The sequence below is a fragment of the Penicillium hispanicum genome, assembly GCF_028827665.1.
Source record: "Penicillium hispanicum strain IBT 35686 chromosome Unknown utg000001l_segment0_segment0, whole genome shotgun sequence".
NCBI lineage: Eukaryota > Fungi > Ascomycota > Eurotiomycetes > Eurotiales > Aspergillaceae > Penicillium > Penicillium hispanicum.
The window spans coordinates 3,366,634-3,384,369 of NW_026623193.1; the positions used below are offsets into that span (position 1 = coordinate 3,366,634).

General features: G+C 54.4%; 8 protein-coding genes across 8 annotated transcripts; 3 read left to right on the plus strand and 5 right to left on the minus strand.

Annotated features, from left to right (window-relative positions):
• Positions 1 to 1,498: 1,498 nt before the first annotated feature.
• On the minus strand, positions 1,499 to 1,762 carry N7459_001293 (uncharacterized protein; the record flags this gene model as incomplete). Its single annotated transcript, XM_056940478.1, has 1 exon — positions 1,499 to 1,762. One exon carries the CDS (start codon positions 1,760 to 1,762, stop codon positions 1,499 to 1,501), a length of 264 nt encoding a protein of 87 aa, XP_056804758.1.
• A 71-nt stretch (positions 1,763 to 1,833) lies between these two features.
• acuF (phosphoenolpyruvate carboxykinase PCK1) lies at positions 1,834 to 4,114 on the plus strand (the record flags this gene model as incomplete). Its single annotated transcript, XM_056940479.1, has 4 exons — positions 1,834 to 2,015; positions 2,087 to 2,162; positions 2,246 to 2,446; positions 2,771 to 4,114. 4 exons carry the CDS (start codon positions 1,834 to 1,836, stop codon positions 4,112 to 4,114), a joined length of 1,803 nt encoding a protein of 600 aa, XP_056804759.1.
• A 1,047-nt stretch (positions 4,115 to 5,161) lies between these two features.
• On the plus strand, positions 5,162 to 5,410 carry N7459_001295 (uncharacterized protein; the record flags this gene model as incomplete). Its single annotated transcript, XM_056940480.1, has 1 exon — positions 5,162 to 5,410. One exon carries the CDS (start codon positions 5,162 to 5,164, stop codon positions 5,408 to 5,410), a length of 249 nt encoding a protein of 82 aa, XP_056804760.1.
• A 630-nt stretch (positions 5,411 to 6,040) lies between these two features.
• N7459_001296 (uncharacterized protein) lies at positions 6,041 to 6,460 on the minus strand (the record flags this gene model as incomplete). Its single annotated transcript, XM_056940481.1, has 1 exon — positions 6,041 to 6,460. One exon carries the CDS (start codon positions 6,458 to 6,460, stop codon positions 6,041 to 6,043), a length of 420 nt encoding a protein of 139 aa, XP_056804761.1.
• A 1,313-nt stretch (positions 6,461 to 7,773) lies between these two features.
• On the plus strand, positions 7,774 to 8,862 carry N7459_001297 (putative mitochondrial dicarboxylate carrier protein; the record flags this gene model as incomplete). Its single annotated transcript, XM_056940482.1, has 2 exons — positions 7,774 to 8,729; positions 8,814 to 8,862. The coding sequence occupies 2 exons, from the start codon at positions 7,774 to 7,776 to the stop codon at positions 8,860 to 8,862; spliced, it is 1,005 nt and encodes a 334-aa protein (XP_056804762.1).
• A 2,026-nt stretch (positions 8,863 to 10,888) lies between these two features.
• Positions 10,889 to 12,724, minus strand: N7459_001298 (DUF895 domain membrane protein; the record flags this gene model as incomplete). The annotated part of the gene is made up of 4 exons (XM_056940483.1): positions 10,889 to 11,198; positions 11,307 to 11,944; positions 12,046 to 12,360; positions 12,452 to 12,724. The coding sequence occupies 4 exons, from the start codon at positions 12,722 to 12,724 to the stop codon at positions 10,889 to 10,891; spliced, it is 1,536 nt and encodes a 511-aa protein (XP_056804763.1).
• A 909-nt stretch (positions 12,725 to 13,633) lies between these two features.
• Positions 13,634 to 15,211, minus strand: N7459_001299 (SUMO ligase MMS21; the record flags this gene model as incomplete). The annotated part of the gene is made up of 1 exon (XM_056940484.1): positions 13,634 to 15,211. The coding sequence occupies one exon, from the start codon at positions 15,209 to 15,211 to the stop codon at positions 13,634 to 13,636; it is 1,578 nt and encodes a 525-aa protein (XP_056804764.1).
• A 359-nt stretch (positions 15,212 to 15,570) lies between these two features.
• abd1 (mRNA (guanine-N7)-methyltransferase) lies at positions 15,571 to 17,339 on the minus strand (the record flags this gene model as incomplete). Its single annotated transcript, XM_056940485.1, has 2 exons — positions 15,571 to 15,823; positions 15,883 to 17,339. 2 exons carry the CDS (start codon positions 17,337 to 17,339, stop codon positions 15,571 to 15,573), a joined length of 1,710 nt encoding a protein of 569 aa, XP_056804765.1.
• Positions 17,340 to 17,736: the final 397 nt, after the last annotated feature.

Genomic DNA, 17,736 nt, shown 5'->3' on the forward strand with positions numbered 1-17,736 from the left:
GGCCGGTGATAGGTCAAACTCGAAGGAAAAACAAGAATCATATCACGGGTGAATTAGGAAGCCGACATTGACATCTCCGATAGGTACCATGTTGATGAATGTTGACCCGGGGCTAGAGATAAGGGAAGGAGAGGGAAAGCCGGGGCAATACAAAACGAAACAGGGAAATAGACCAGACTCCGCAGAAATAATTTCAGTCGTTTGCGGAGGGACAAGGGGTAGACCCCTTCCCCACCAGCCTTTGCTCTATTCGATTGAGGAGAAGGAGAAAGACCTACATACAGTTCCAGACTTCGCGATTTGGCCTAGTATCCAAGACTGTCACGCGAGGCGCAGAGAGAGAGAATATCAATTGTCGTTTGTAGTCGCTATGATCAGCTGAATGCTGGGATACAATAATATAATCCCGCTACCTCAGCCTCTTGAAACAAATCGCGCAAGACCAGGGAAGCTGTTCCACGTAGGTCGTGCGGACTCAACTGGGCGCAGGGGAGCGAGGAGAGAGGCTCGCGTTCCGAGGCCGCAACCGGGTCGGGATCCGCCGCTAACCATCGGAAAGAGCATCTGGGGTCAGTGATGGTGATGGCCCTATGGTCGACGGGACTGGCCACTGGGGCCGAGCAGCCCGGTGGCCAAGAGCGCCGGGTGAACCAAGATCATTCCGGGTGGTCGTTGGACGGCTGCCCGCTTCTTGTTTGGCATCCTCATCAATATGTCGAAATGCCTCAATTGGTGTCTGGACCGAGCCACCAATGGTCCCGCGTAATGTGTGGGTGTATTCGGCGAGTCTGTGCAGCTTGCATGGGTGAGCAACACATCTTCGGAGAGTCGTCGTTAGTATGGCCTCCAGGCACCCCCTAGTCGGAAGCCGGGCCTGGATTTCATTGATGATTGCACCGAGCATTATCGTCCCCTAGCGAAAATGCCCCAGGAGACCCAGCGGCAATGCCTTTTGCCCACCCGAACATCCTTGGGAAGTGGAAATGTGCGGACGCTGATTGGTCGAGACCGCCGCGATCGATGTCGCAGGTGCATCATCCTCGGCTGGCTCAGCCTGGCTAAACGCCGTTATTGGAGTAGAAATATTGGAGGATCCTGTTGTTCCCAGACTTCGTTCCGACGGTTTGTCGTCATCGGGCTGCCAGATCCCTTCATTTTTCGTCGACCACATTCCGATGTCAATTCGGGGACGAGGAAAGCCGAATGGCAAAGCGACCAAGCCTGTCAAGCAGCAGAGAAGAGATCGAAAAGCGAGTCCAGAAGCTCCGCGATCGACGGCGACGCGGCTGAGTCAGCTCCCCCGCGATTTCACCAACCTTCCAGGTTGGAACCTTGGAATCTAGAAAGGCCAAGGATACGGCTTCACTGGTGAGATCATTGCGCGTCATTTCCAGTCGTCCGGGGATGTTGAAGCTTGAATCAGACTTTGGGCTTCACGAGATAGTTTGACGGAAAGAGTCATGGTAGAAGCCTAGGTAGACGCCCAATGCAAAGTATACTAAGTAGCACCCTGGGAAGCCGATGAGGCTTCTTCCTTCTCCCTCACTCCATCATCCAACTCACATTCGAGTCTCTTGTCTGGACTCTCGAACGTATCCACTCTGCTTTGACTCCTTGCTTTTCCATATCGCCGTCCCGGGCCGAATTCGCGACCACCGAAGCCCGTTCGGGTCAAGTCGGACGGCGCCCTCTGCGAATCCACGAACTTCTCCTCCATCACCAACTGCGTGTCCGCTTCAGCTCGGCCCTTCAGCCCCGACATCACCCGTGGAACTGTGGAGAAGCACAGGGGCCAACTGGACGAGATCCTCCTTCATACCACTTACTGACATGATGGCCCCTGCTGGAAAGCGTTATATACCCCCCGGCCGCTCCAGCTCCCCAGGCCCTTTGACTTCTGATTTCTTCCAACAGCAAGTCGCGAAACAACGCAACAATAACTATCATTCTACTTCACTCAGAAACATGGTTGCCACATCTGTGAATCGCACTGCGCTGCACCCTGGCGGTGTTCAGTATGTTGTCTCTTCTCTCTCCTTTTGCTCTCGAACCTCGTCGTCGCTAACCATGTCGTCTTCTTCCGCAGACCCGGCAAGGGTCACACCGAGCTGGAGGAGGAACTGCATGAGACTGCGCACATTGACTATGATCGAGTCGCCATTGTAAGGAGGCCCTGCAATGTCCTTCCTTTGGGATTCAACCATGATCGTTGTGATAAGTTGTCATAACTAACCTCGCCTTCTAGATTGCCAACCCTGCCGTTCCGGCTCTGTACGAAGATGCTCTGGTCTACGAGACCGGTACTGCCATCACCTCCAGCGGTGCCTTGAGTGCTTACTCTGGTGCGAAGACTGGTCGTTCGCCATCCGACAAGCGCATCGTCAGGGAAGAGTCCTCTGAGAGCCAGGTCTGGTGGGGACCTGTCAACAAGCCCATGACCCCTGATGTGAGTTGCGCCTTTTTCTTGTCTTTACTATGAGTGATTTTTCGTGTGGTTGTTGCATATTTGTCGGGACTACGTGGTCGAGGGTTGCCCTTGCAGATGGCCCGATCCTAGCTCCACCCAGGATCCCTTGCATATGCACCCTGGGTATCAAGCTTTTCTGGCAGTCCGCTCGAAGACCACGGATTCAATATCAGCTTATTCTTTGGATACCGCGTGTTTTGCAACTGTCCTTCCCTCCACAACTCATTTGCACTTTCCTGCCACCGGCTTCCCCGCGGCCGAGGCTTGCACGTGAATGACGTCAATACTAACAAGCCTTCCCAGGTTTGGCGCATCAACCGTGAGCGTGCCGTTGACTACCTGAACACCCGCAACCGCATCTATGTCGTTGATGGTTTCGCCGGTTGGGACGAGCGCTACCGCATCAGCGTGCGCGTTGTCTGCGCCCGTGCCTACCACGCCCTTTTCATGCGCAACATGCTGATTCGCCCCACGAAGGAGGAGCTCGAGCACTTCCACCCCGACTATGTGATCTACAATGCGGGCTCATTCCCTGCCAACCGCTTCACCGAGGGTATGACCTCCGCCACCTCCGTGGCCATCAACTTCGCTGAGAAGGAGATGGTCATCCTGGGTACCGAGTACGCGGGTGAGATGAAGAAGGGTGTTTTCACTGTTCTTTTCTACGAGATGCCGGTCAAGCACAATGTCCTGACCCTCCACTCCTCTGCCAACGAAGGTGAGAACGGCGATGTTACCGTCTTCTTCGGTCTGTCCGGTACCGGCAAGACCACTTTGTCTGCCGACCCTAAGCGTAAGCTGATTGGTGATGACGAGCACTGCTGGACCGACCGTGGTGTCTTCAACATTGAGGGTGGCTGCTACGCCAAGTGCATTGGTCTGTCTGCCGAGAAGGAACCCGATATTTTCAACGCCATCCGCTTCGGCTCCGTCCTAGAGAACGTCGTGTTCGACCCCATCTCTCGTGTTGTCAACTACGACGACTCCACCTTGACCGAGAACACTCGTTGCGCCTACCCCATCGAGTACATCGACAACGCAAAGATTCCCTGCAAGAGTGACAACCACCCTACCAACATCATCCTGCTCACTTGCGACGCCCGCGGTGTTCTGCCTCCCATCTCCAAGCTCACGCCCGAGCAGACTATGTTCCACTTCATCTCTGGCTACACCTCCAAGATGGCTGGTACCGAGGACGGCGTCACCGAGCCCCAAGCTACCTTCTCTTCTTGTTTCGCTCAGCCATTCCTGGCCCTGCACCCCATGCGCTACGCCAGCATGCTCGCCGAGAAGATCAAGGAGCACAAGGCCAACGCCTGGCTCCTCAACACCGGCTGGGTCGGTGCCGGTGCCACCACTGGCGGCAAGCGTTGCCCCCTCAAGTACACCCGTGCCATCCTGGACTCCATCCACAGCGGTGACCTCGCCAAGGCTGAGTACGAGACCTACGACGTCTTCAATCTGCCCGTCCCCAAATCCTGCGCTGGCGTCCCCAACGAGCTGCTCAACCCTAAGAACAGCTGGACTGCCTCCACCTCTTTCAAGGACGAGGTCACAAAGCTCGCCACACTGTTCAACGAGAACTTCAAGAAGTACTCTGATGAGGCCACTCCCGAAGTCCTGGCCGCTGCTCCCCAAGTCGCATAGATGGGTCGACAGATGTCCCCAAAATTGGCATTTCTCTTTTCCTGTTTTTTGAAATTGAGTCATTTGCATGGCGTGCTGTGTTTGCTTGGTCGTGATGATCTATTCGTTTGGATCTCGACACTTGCACTTGATTCTTGACAAGTGTAAGGTTCCTATTTTGCGGTATTTTGGGTCTTTGTTTCCTTTTTCTTTTTTAATATCTGGTTTGACTTTATATTGATGGACATGTTTAACGACCGGCTGAATCGGAGTTTATTTCGAGTACCCTAACGATAGTCAATGAAATCAGATATCGTACATTCCGGACTCCAGTTCACGTAAATCTTCGATATTCAGGCATCTCATCTGCCCAACATTAATTGTGGCAGGGATGCTGCAATGTCATTGATCTATGTACGGAAGTGAACACGGCCTTCCTGCATAAAGTCCTTCTCGCGTCTCTCTTCCAAGGCAATCTTTCCAGAGCTTCTTATTTCCATCCAGCACATAATTTCATCCATGGATAGACAGTGTATATGATGGGTCATCGATGCGTATCAATACAGCAACTGACGGGATAATTATTGTCAATCTCAAAAATTGGGTTTGATGAATCCTATCTTGTAACCTTGGAAGCTCGCTGACTCTAAATCCAGGATCCAGGATCCTAGGCGCCGGTGCGGCTGTTTGTCAATAGCTTTATCGCTCATTCGCTCATGTGTGAGGTATAATCTAATGTTGAAGCTTCAGGTTGCGATATACTTGGGAAGGAAGGATCGGTGGACTTTCCTTGGGGATCTATTGTAAGATGGGGTATACCTAGGTACCGAGGTGACGATGTCTATGACTAGGGAAATATCAGATGGACTAGATATGTGACAAGGACTTCAAGCCTTTTTTTTTTTCCTTTTCTCTTTTTCCTTTTTGGTTTTTGGTTTTGTCTGCAATTAGAGCACTTTGACTCGCTAGTAATCCGGACTCGCCTCTTCAGTTTATCCATAACATTCTTCTAGACCAATCTGGTGTTTGATGATGTGAGATATACAGAGTATTCCATAGACATCTCCCATGTTTGCCTCTACGTCTACTGAACTCCCGCAACCAAAATACCAAAATCTACTCTCAACCCACTCATCCTACCTCTTTACCATGTCTGTTGAATCCCCGACCGATCCCGCCCCAGAGCTCCCGCAAAGCTACCCGCTTTGCCGTCGGGATACCCTCCGCACCCCGAGCTCCCGTGCCGGAACTCCATCAAGCCTATGCAGCCGCGGCCCGCCGGATGCCGATAACTTCTTTCCGCGGAACGGAGGCTGACCCGAGGATGGGAAGTCAGTGTACGTATTCAGGGTCCGGCGGGGGTGGATGGTTCCGATTTGGCCTCGAGTCTCTGACAGCAGACATGATTGGGATTGTTGTGCATGGTTGAGGGAGTTGGTGAGAGTCGGAGATTTGTGATCGCGTCAAAGTCGACTTGGCGGGGCAGAGTGTTGACTTTGGCTCAAGCTATGTGGGTGAATCGTCCTCTCCGACGTCCAAAGAAAGTATGTCTTTGTTGGGATGTCAGCACTATACGAGCTTGCCGTTGATGGCGCGGGTTCCGGAGGTGCCTTACTGGTCATTGGGAGGCACATTCAAATGTGGACGGGAAAGGGAACCAGATTTACACTGTACTTCGGGGCTCCATATACACCTTTGTTTTCGACCAATGCGTTTCGAGAGGATTCAAGTCAAATGGTCCGCGCACGGGGTTACGCAAAACATAGTCAATCCCCTAAGTGTGCAAATATGCATCTCGTCGGATTCCGTAGTGGGTCATTGACATCTCGTACGCCGGTAGACTATTCAATAGAGCATGTGTTGCTGGTGAGTTAGCAGCCCACCCGAGAATATCCCGGGCGTCGCTCTCAGCTATAGCACAGCTCCGTATAGTCTGGCGAGCCCGAGTCATATCTGAGACGAAGGCGTGTCACAAGGCATTTGTTCCTCGGAGATCCTCGGAGGGCTGTCCTCCGCGAGCCTGGCCACTTCATAGACACCGCGGGGAAGAGGATATTCGGTAAGAGGCCAGGGACCATCGCTCCGGAATCGAACACCGTGGATGGCCCTAGGGATCGAGGCGTCCGTGAGCGCAGCCAATCCGATCAGGAGCTGTTCCAACGGCGATAGCGCCTGGCCAGCAAAGCGCCGGTTCTCGGCGGGGAGCAGACCGCATGAAGAGAGATCGGAGGATGCCAGGGGGATGGGTTGGCTTCCATCGCCTCGACAAACGGGCCCCGGCATCCCCCAACAGAGATGAGCATTGTCACTTCCGGATATAACAATGGCCGGGTGCTGGGTGCCTGAGTTGCTGGGGGTGAGCTGCATGAAGTGGGCCTAGTGATTGGGCGGTGGATCGCCCTCGGTCTGGGAATATCGGGGCACGGGAGAATATTATGGAGGCATTGCCGATCTGGAGGATCCGCGGCACTGCCGGCTATGCTGAGAGCTGAGATCCCACGATTGTCAGTCTTGGTTCTTTCCTTTCGGCCGCTAACTAGGGCGAGATCAGAACGGTAATTGCCACACAGCAGTACGGCCTTCAACTAGGCATCTGTCTAGTTTCCCTCGGGCAAGGATTGCATTTTCCCCAGGCTCCCGACCCATTCTCGTGGGGATGCCCAAGGGGTTAAGCGGAGTCAAGTGGGGTTCCGAGTTTAGCTCGTGGCACTAATGCATTCATTGGACTATGACGTGGAGAAAGCTGTGCTGGTGCAGTGTGTGAAGTGTGAGGTGTGGAAATGATGCAAGGAGGGAGTGTGAAGGAAGAAGAGTGGAAGGAAGAAGAGTGGAAGGAAGAAGAGGGAATTTGCGTGTTTCGATGCACGGGAACACCAAGCTTTCCCCCGCATTCTCTCGCTCTGTAAAACACAGTACATCGACTCATCCTCCATAGTAAATACTGTCATGTACACTGTCCGGGTTGATCGACGCACTCTCTGGGGTTGATTTGTGATTCTCGCCCCGGTACTTGTCCTAGTCGTTCGAGTCGATCTAGCTCGGGTCGAGTCACTCTTCCCATCCAACCCGGAGAACTAGCGGCCATCCAAGGGCCAACGACCAAGAGCCGTCAGATCCGGTTCCAAGCCCGGAACTCGCCTTCGGTTGTTCTCGGTCGACTTGCTAACACGATTAGTTCATCAGATCATCTGCATTCCAAGGTTATATAGAACAAGCTCAGGCCCCTGCGATCCCGGTTGGACCTCGTCAGTGTTGCGCCTGGGACTCGCGCTTCTACTTATATCGCGGGTAGACTCGATTCCCCCGCATCTTCCATTTCGCCTCTCCCCTCCTCATCGCGAATCTTTTCCCCGGAAGTATCGGCTACGACAATTCGACATCGTTGCATGAGACTTACACGTCATCGGTGAGTTCCCATGGTCACTCGACGCCGTGCCCGTCGTGGCTTCTGAATCCGCCAAAGAGCAAGCCGTTTTGCTAACTGCTCAGCAAAGAAAGTTCCGGCTTCCCCCTCATCATCCCATCCTTTCGGCCTCGACCCGGTCAGTGGATGGTAAATCCAAAGCCCCCTCCCGCTCTGGATTCATCTCGAGGTTGGCTCCAACAGATTCCCAGATCCCATCTGGTCTCTACTGACACCACTCCCAGATCTAGTGTGAATCGTGCGTGATCAGATCGTCATGGCCTCCAATTCCGTCAAAGAGCCCGCCGGTGCCGCAGCCGTGTCTACCAAACAGGCCTCTGCCGCCGGCATTGAGAATCCGTCGCAAGCTACTTCTGATCTCCTGCACCACCCGTATATGCGCGCAGCCCTGCCTTTTATTAACGGCGGCTTGGCTGGTATGACGGCCACGGTGGTGGTTCAGCCGGTTGACATGGTGAAGGTGCGTCTTCAATTAGCCGGCGAGGGCGCAAAGACGGGGCCACGCCCCTCAGCGCTGGGCATTACCCGCGACATTATCACTTCTGGCAAAGTCCTTGACCTCTACACGGGCCTGTCTGCTGGCCTGCTGCGACAAGCCGTCTACACCACAGCCCGGCTGGGCTTCTTCGACACGTTCATCAAGACGCTCAATGCGCGCGCCGAGGCGGCCAACCGAAAAGTTACCTTCGCCGAGCGCGCGGCGGCCGGCCTGTCCGCAGGTGGTATTGCTGCGATGATTGGAAACCCGGCGGACCTTGCACTGGTCCGCATGCAATCTGACGGGCTCAAGCCGCCCGAGACGCGGGCCAACTACCGGTCGGTCTTCGACGCGCTGGCGCGCATCCCGCGCGCCGAGGGCATCGGTGCGCTGTGGGCGGGTGCGCTGCCGACGGTGATCCGCGCAATGGCGCTGAACATGGGCCAGCTGACGTTCTTCGCGGAGTCCAAGGCCCAGCTGAAGCAGCACACGAGCCTGTCGGCGCAGAACCAGACGTTCGCGGCGTCCGCGATCGCGGGCTTCTTCGCCAGTTTCCTGTCGCTGCCGTTCGACTTCATCAAGACCCGGCTGCAGAAGCAACAGAAGGATCCAAAGACTGGGCAGGTGCCTTACCGCGGGGTACTGGACTGCGCGCGCAAGGTCGTCGCCGAGGAGGGTTGGTTGCGCTTTTACCGCGGCTTCGGAACCTACTACGTTCGGATCGCACCTCATGCGTTAGTTGCCCCACCTTTAGCCCGATCGAACCGTAGATATGCCTTTTAAGACACAACGCTAATCGGTTTGGCTCTGATCTGCAGTATGGTGACCCTCATCGTGGCCGACTATCTCAACCTTCTCACCAAATAGAGGCCAGCAGGCGATGATCCTGCCCGCGACAAGGACAAGCCCGCACCTTCGACAAATTTAGTTATCGCGCCTGATGGAATTCTCCGTCAGTCAGTCTATAATCGGCCAACCCTACCTTGTAATGGGAGACATAATCGAAGCTCTCTCCTCCCACTGAACTATGCATGGCTACTGACTCGGTCATATGGTCTGGCCTTCATGCGCGACACTTGCAAGCTCAATTCCCATATCTATTGCTACTTCTGTTTGCTTGGACAACGTGATGTCCAAAAAGACAGAAATTATCGCTGCCCTGCATGTTTGCTGTGCACAGAATTCCGGGCGCCCGGATCGCTTACTCGCATGCGCACCACCGGTATATTTCTTTCCCCTTCTTCCTTTCTGATTGTCGAAAAAGGCGTTGTCGGTGATTTCTTATTCCTATTCCCCTTTCCCCTCCGGATCAGAGGGGGCATTCGAGCCTCGGCAGAAAGAGGAAGTTATAATGTTGAGCGAGCACGGGGACGAGATGTCCTCGCATTCTCCGTGGAAGACGAACGCAACGCAACGAAATGCAGCGCGCGACCTGGTCGGTGACGGCATGCACTATTTTTCTCTCGCTTCGTTCTGTTTTGTCCTGTGTCTGCTGTGATTGTGCTAGTTCTTTTCTCGTTTCGACAAGCGGATACCCCTCCCCACACTTGTCATACTGTTTCCCGCCTTCGTTGATTTTTTATTTTCTTCCAGCGCATGCTTTGTGTCGGTGGTGCAGACACTGCCTGCTTATCTATGGCTTAACGATGTAGAGAAGGTTACATGTACCGATTATCAATCACCACTACACATCAGAGCCCTTATTCCTAATATGCTTCCACGATCCTCGAGATCTTCGAGAAGACAGTCTCTCCCAGAACGAGGCGGAGTAGGATCATCCAGCGTTAGATCCAGAAGAATGACGAAAGAGAATCATGAAAGTGAAAGTCAATGGAAGCGATTCATAATGAACGCTGCGTTTTCTTTTGATACTGTATAGTATTAATCCTCAATAAATTATCAGTAACCCCTCATACCAGATATACATCTCCCCGTCTACAACACGCGTACATGGCTACCGTATAACTATAGAACATGTCTGTCCACAGCTAGGTATTATAACCAAGTCGTCCTATCTAGGTAATAAATTTCTTCGTAGCAACACAGTAAAGTACATTCAAGACCATTCAAGGTCGCATGGTCAGGAGCAGAGCGTATTGAACGAAAACTAGATATATCTTGGTTTGGTATTCCCTTCACTCCGCATGTCTCTTGGAGCACGAGGATGTCCGCATAGCCGCATAGCCAAAGGGACATCGAAGATCTAAGATTATCTCATCCTAAAAGCTGCTCCTTGGGGCCGTGATTTCTCTAGATACCTCGGCAGCTCCGGCGCAAACACAACACGCCTCCGCTTGACCCGTCATGGCTAACACTTCGTATCACCGTAGCGCTGCAGGGTGCCACTGTCATACGGTATTTCAAATCTCCAAGCCTGAAACTCTTGTACAGAGATAAAGATGGACCGCGAGGCTTGGCGGGCGCCGTTCATCCTCCACTGAAAAGGAGAGTATCCTGAATTTAGTACGCGTACATGACACATCGCAAATGTTCACTCCCGAGGGCATAGTACTTGTCAATGCGGACCTGGTTATATCCGGTCGAGGAGTGCCTACACCAGGGAATCAGAGTGTGGTCGTGCGCATTGCTACATCCAATTCGTTTCATGATCGCTTTTCCATTCATCAAATGTGTCATGGTAACGATATGCATCTCGTGATTAGAAAAACCGGGGAGAGAGAAAGCCCTCGAAAAAATAACCCGTAGAACCCATTCGTATCACGCATCACCAGCCCGTAAGAGTGGAAATGGGACAAAAAAAAATAAAAAAAACAGCAAAAGGAAACCACAAGAACGCCCCCAAACGCAGGGAAAAAAGCAAGCAAGACAACCGTAAATTGGGCTCACGTATCCCGATTATGTGTGTTGATAAAAGGAAAGGGAGAGAGACATCTCAAATGGTTGACTGGCCCTCGCGCTTAGGCTCAATTGCACCGGGCGGCAACACATCCTCAAGGCTCTCGTCAACGAATTGCAGGTCCTCCTCCACGGGGACGGTGTCCTTGATGCGCAGGAAGACAACGGGGGCAGCAACAAGCAGGGAACCGCAGAGAAGACCCCAGTTCGAGGCGAACTCTGACATGAAGGAAAGTTTGTTAAGGTCCAGACTCCACATCACGGCGGAACCGGCAGATTGAAGGCCCTTGTAGAAGCCAGCCAGGTTGGCGAGCTTGCGGCCGGAGTTACCGAGAGAACCCATGAACCTGGAGGGGGGTGAGATTAGCGGATGGGCTTGGTCACATGAATAGTGTAACTACAACAGAAAGGATTCGGGGGGTTGACGGGTGTGGTGGGAGGGGGGCGGATCTTACCAGTAGACGGTTCCCTGCCAGATGGCATCGTACATTCCGTAGAAGAAGTAGAGAAACATTGGGCCAACGTAGCCGGATGTTTTCCAGTCCCAGGGAGTGAACTTGTGCTCGTTGATCGCCTCTGTGGAGATATCACCACGGTCGTACCTTTTCTGCCATGCGTAGCCACCTCCCCAGATGGCCATGGTCAGAATGAACAGGCTAACGAGGGCACAGCGGGCACGAGTACTGCGTCGGAGGCCTTTGATGTCAAGCAGCGGGCCGATAAACGTGGCTGCGACGATCTGGGCAAACCAGTACAAGAAGTTGTTCAGGGACTTAGTCCGGGTGTCGAAATAGGCGCCGTTGATGCCATTCTGTTGGTAGATGTAGAACCAGTTGGACGACCAAAACATGGGGAAAAGAAGAACGATCCAGGGATCGCCACGGAGTGTCTCCCAGAGGCCGATGGCCTCGGTCTTCCAGCTTGGATGCTTCATCAGAATGACGCGCGAACCGTCCTCGCGAACGATTTTGTCAGCATCAGAGATGAATAGGGCGAGGACTGCGCCAAAGGCCATAAGCACGATGAAGGCGATGTAGGTGCCGTCGCTAACGTTCTTGTTCTCGGTGACATGAATGTTCTGACCAAGTGGGATCTAGATAGAATCACACGTTAGCGAGCTACCTTTGTGATCTAGTGCTCACCTAGAAGGCCTTCTAAGGTCGAATGCGGAGGGGGATGGGGAATAAATCCTACCAGAGCGCCAATGCACGCACCAACGTTAAAGACACCCCAGAACCAAGCCCAGTATCGACCCTTGCGCTGTTCAATGGGGTAGGACATCATAATGGCACCCTGCGCAGCCCATAGCATACCCGCGCAGATACCCAGGAAAGCACCGGCAAAGATGTTGAAGCCGCCCACACTCGCATGTTCCGAAACAAGCAAGCTGATCGTGTAGATGCAGTATCCGATACCACCAAAGGAAAGCGCGAGACGCACGCCAATACGATTGACGATCGTTCCGGCGAAGAAGCCGACCACGGCGAAGGTACTGTAGAGGGCAATATTCTACAGAAACAAGTCAGCAGACAGACCCCACACGATCTAGCAGATCATCGTGCGCAATGCGCACGTGGGAGGGGGGATGTGAGGCGCATACCATCTTATCGGCGAGACTGGCGTCCGTCTTACCGCCGCCACCCAAACCTGAGAGCGCATTGAACATGCCGGGACACATGAAGCAGACGAATGCGACGAGGCCTAGCTGGAAGCGTGGGGAAGCGTACCAGGGGGTGGACCATTTCCCCACGCGGAACGATTTGTACATCCATCCGGGTGGACGAGGGACATCGGTGACCGAGTCGCGATATTCGGGGGTGGAGACGGTGTTCTCGGTGCCGACGCGGGCAGTTTTTGGCTCAGTCTCCGCCATGGCGATTGCACGAAGCAGGTAACCAGAGGCAGTAGAGGTAAGCGTAGTGGATGCGAGCAGAGGGGTGTGGGATGGGGAAGGAAGAGGGAGGAAAGGAAGGAGAGAGGAGTTAATTTGAAGTGAGAGCTAGCTCGAGCTGTCAAGCCCAAAAGAAAAGAAAAGAAAAAAAAAAAAGCACCCCAGCAACGGCAACAACCAAACCAATACCACCACGAGGCAAGGTAACATCAGGCCCCCGAACGGCCTCAGCTCAATCCAGTCTGGTTTGCGGGGAGCAGCATGATTGGGTCTACGCCTCGGCGCCCGCTTTGATAGCAGAGTTACACCCCGAGGATCCAATAGGAGTCGCGTGATGGACTAAACGAAGTGGTATTTCTCTTGATGAATTGGATGGCCGTTTGTGACGCTTCTTGATTGTATAGGTCCTACTTGGCGAACTACGTCCACAGGGGAGAAGATCAGGGGGGGAATTAGGGGTGGGATAAATAGCGGATGGAGGATTAGGGGGCACCGAATGCACCAAAAGCAGCTGGGCAGCATCTCAAAGGCGAGGCGAGACGATGTGGGGGATTTCAAATGACTGCGAATCGGGGGCTTAGCGGCCGGTCTAGCGCTATCGGGAATCTCCCAACGCCCACATATAGTAACCGATGATCGTTCAGATATGAGACACTGGGATGGCAGATGGCAGCCCGCTATGGAACACGGCGGGCACGCTATACTTAGCACCCATGCACCATGCAACCGTGCCGGTAGGAGAACTGTCATGCGAGAAGGACACATTGCAGGCTCATGTACAGAAGAGTCCACATTATGTATGTTGATATGGAGCTGTGCCATCAGCCCCGGCCTTATCTCCACCATTCAGCGCGCATCCATTTTTTATCTCCCGACTCTCTTATCACCACCTCACACCGCGCTACTCGCTCCCTCTTCTTCGGCATCCGAGTCTGAGCCCTCGCCTGTCTCTTCATCGTCGTCCTCGTCACTATCAGTCGTAGCATTACCTCGTCCACGTTCGCTTTTGATGTGGACGGGCTCAGACTTCACGCGCGCCATATCTGACTCAGCGTCCGTATCTACATCCATGGCATCGTCCCCATCGACTGCATCGCTTGCCAGCATCACCCGGTCTGGCCGCGCGCCTGATCGGCCTGATTCTTCTTCTTCCTCTGCTTCCAGCGCCTCCAGTTCCTGTGCTCGGCGCACCCGACGGTGCAGAACGGGGTCTGGGCGCAGGTCGTCCGCGGTAAGCGGAATCGAGCATACGGGGCATTTGACTGCGCGAATGCGCCGTCCGCGTCCACCCCCCGGAGCGTGGATCAAGAAGGAGCTCTGGGAAATCATATCCTGAATCGCCTCGCGTTCGAAGCTGTGCGGGCACTTGGTGCTGGTCATGGGCTCGCGGTACGGGAGCAAGGTAAGCGGGCAATTGAGCGAGATACGCTCCCGCTCGATGGCAATGTCGTCTGAACCTGCGGGCGAAGGCTGCCGACGATGGCGAGTCTGGCGACCTTGCGGGCGAGAAGCACCGCTCGCTGAACTCTGGCCGGCGCGCTGGACATTGGTATCTTCCAAATGCGCGAACCACGTCGAGGAGTGTGGCAGCGGCGGGCGCTTATCGCCGGGGAATTTGGAGTCATGCACAGTGCGGTAGAAGCCAATGTAGGAATTATGACCCGCGTACCTGCATGGCCGATGGTCAGCAAACCCTGGCAAGAAGCAGGGCACGTAAAAGCGACGCTCCACATACCTCTCTGTCAAAGACAATCCATTCCACTTCTCAGTGTCTTGCCGCAGGATGTCTACGAGTCTCTGACTGGGCGGGTTCTGCGCATTGCGCTGTCGAGCTTCCCGTTCGGGCGTGCCCTCGTAATCTGCATCATCTTCATGGTCCCCGTCATCTTCATCCTCACCATCCCTGTTCCGTCGCTGTCGCTGCCGTTGCCCTCGCGTCTGTCGCGTGCCCAGCCCAGCCGCCTGCGCCTCGCCTTCCTCCTTCTCGATATTCGACATCGCCTCGGCCAAACCCTGTAAACGAGTCTCCGAATCGATCATCTGCCGCACCTTCTCCTCCATCCGCCCGGTAACGGCGTCAACTTTCCGTTCTGTCTCGGCCAGTCGCTGGTACTCTTCATTTTCTGCGTCTTGCTCATCCCCGTCTTCCTCGTCGCCATTGCGTTGCCGATCTTTGAGTTTCTCGTATCGGACTCGCGCATCGATCAGACGCTCATTCATGTCACCCGCGGAATCTCTGAGCTTGTCCACGGCCTGTTGCAGGTGTAGCTGCAAACTGCGGAATTGACGTGATTGCCGGAGATTGGCAAGTTGGCGCTGGCTGTCTGCGGTGAGAGGTGCTTCGGGTGGCTGGTACTCTGGCAAATCGGGGGCTGATGTGGTTCGTGGAGTGCTTCGCCCGCGTGCGCTCGCTGGCGGGCGAGATTGAGGCAGCGACGAACGCTGTCGCGCTGGGGTCGCAGAGAGCATTCTGAGGGGTGAAGAGCCAAGTGAGGTTCCAGCTGCCAGAGTAAAAGAACAAGTCGTCGTTTCGGTCGCGAAGACAGGGTTGGAGTTGCAAGCAAGACTCTTATGACGATTTGTTGCTAGACAAAGCGCTCGAGACGACCGAAATCCTAACGCGTCGCGCCCACGCTAGTCCGATTCGGGTTACAGTGGCGGCGATAAGCTTATCGCAACTATTTACTTCCAGTACGGATGCACTGAGAGACGGCGATCCCACCAGTCTTGAATTGTCCAATGTCTATCATTTCTCTTGAGAGATACATATGGTATCAGATACGTGAATTTTATGTAAGCCTTTTGGAAATCCGAAACTTCCTGCCACTTCAAACCTTGTAGAAGCAGAAGGCATGGTAAAAGCCTATGTAGATCAGCAGCTGAACGGCGTCTGAGAATGTGACATTACACTTACTGACAGCATCCTTCTCTTCTTCGGTCATGCTCAGCGCACCAGTCACCCGATCCCGGACGCCCATGCGTTCACTGAGTGGTCCCAACTCCCGATCGTTCTTCTCGTCCTCCCAGATGTCCAAGAAAGGCTTGCGATACTGGAGCTCCAGGTTGTAGTCTTCGGTCAATCTACAAAAGTGGGTTAGAGATGAAAGGGTATGTTAAGAACAGCAATGTGAAATACTCACGCTCGAAACGCTTCCCAAGGCACAACGTATTCGGGGACCTCCTCGACAGCCTCCCGCATGAAGTAGGTATACCGCCATCCAAAGGGCGGGCGGAAGACACCATTTTCAGGAGTGGGACCGGGGAAACGGACGCGATATATCTCATTGCCCCATTCTGCCCTTTCGTCCTCCTCGACTTCGCCATCCTCGGGGCCCTCTGGCTCCGCCGCTTTGGCAGCGTCCTGCTCTTTGCGCTTCTGGTGGAACGCGCTCACACGGCTGGTGATCATATCGGAGTTGGGGCAGACACCAATGAATCGACCGCCCTTTTTCAGAGATCCAGCAACGTTGCTGAGCATTTGGCGGGTCTTCTCCTCGCTTTCGAAGGCATAGTGAATAGCGAACATCGAGGTGACAACGTCGAAGCCACCACCCGCACCCCACCGCGCACTCATGAGGGAACCGCCCGGTCCAGCATTCGCGTCGAATCCAACCTCCTGGATGATGCGAATATCCCCCAGCGACTCGCCAAAGCAATCCTTCGGGAAGAATTCGCCATGGAACAATGGCTGCGGCGGGCGGCGGCCGCGTTGGCCACGCCCTGACCGCATAGTGTTGTAGCGATCCCGCGCCTGTTCAATCGAGATATTGGCCGGGTCAAGTCCAACGTAGAGATCCACCGCCTGCGGAGCCAGCTGCCACTTGCCTAGATCACCACCCTTGCCGCATCCCAAGTCCAACACCAACAATCGCTTATCTTCCACAGGCGGGGGCCCCATGCTGTCGTCGGCCCAATCCTTCGTATCATTGAAGCGGGCCACAAACTCCTCGTCGGGTGAGAACTTCTGAATCAACGTACTCTTAACCCAATTGTTGAAGCTTCGTAGCCCCTTGATTTTGCTCTCCGTCTTTCGCCACTCGCGGCCGCGTTCGGGGACCGCATTGTAGTGCTGCCGGACAACATCCGACACGCCGCGGTCCCGAGACGTGCGTATCGCATCCTCCTCCTGTGCCCGTTCGCGCTCTTCTTGCCTCCGCCGGAGCGTCTCACTATTCACAATACCCATGCGCGATCCGCCGCCGGGTCGCTTCCGTTGGCGCGGTTGTTCTTCGGGCGGGGGTGAGCGAGGCTGCAGGGGGGATCGTGATCGTCGGGAGTGGTCATCACGGGGAGTAGCATTGCTGGGACTGCGGGAACGGTCTCGCCGTGAGAAGACCGACGAAGGGGGTGCCCGGCCGAGCTTTCGGACCTGATGTCGCTCCTGGACCCGCTTGCGCTTGAAAGAAGATCCGCTCGCGTTCTGTTGTCTCTCGGCGGCCGAATATTGATCTCCATTCTCGCCGAGCTTCTTTTCGCTGGCGGTTCCAATTAGATCCGCCGCAGGGCCGGGTGAGGCAGAAGCGCCATTTTTATTGGTATCCAGTCTTGATGCCGAAGCAGGTGGCGGGGCTGCTGCCGAGTCAGACGAAGGCTCCATCTCGTGCAGAAGACTGTCGCAGGAGGTTTGTGGGAGAGGGATGGAAGATTGTCTTAGATTCGCGATTGCGCCGAGTGAGTGGTTCAGAGAGTTGGTGAAACCCGTGGTCAGTGAATCAGCAAAGTGATATAGGCGATCCAGGAGCAAGAGGTTAGACTCAGGCGGCTCGTCTGATCCAGGTTTGATCCGATGAGATATGAAGCTTGGCAGAGTCGAAGGAAGCTCCGCTGAGTGGTGGGTCGCCGCCGCAGGGGATTCAACCAATCATGATCTACAACTAATCGAATACTGTATACTATCACCACTTGGTCCATATCATCGCGAGAGGCAATAACTAAACCAAGTGGGTGTGAGATTACTTTAAGAGCCGTGTATACTATTCAAGTCATCGCAATTC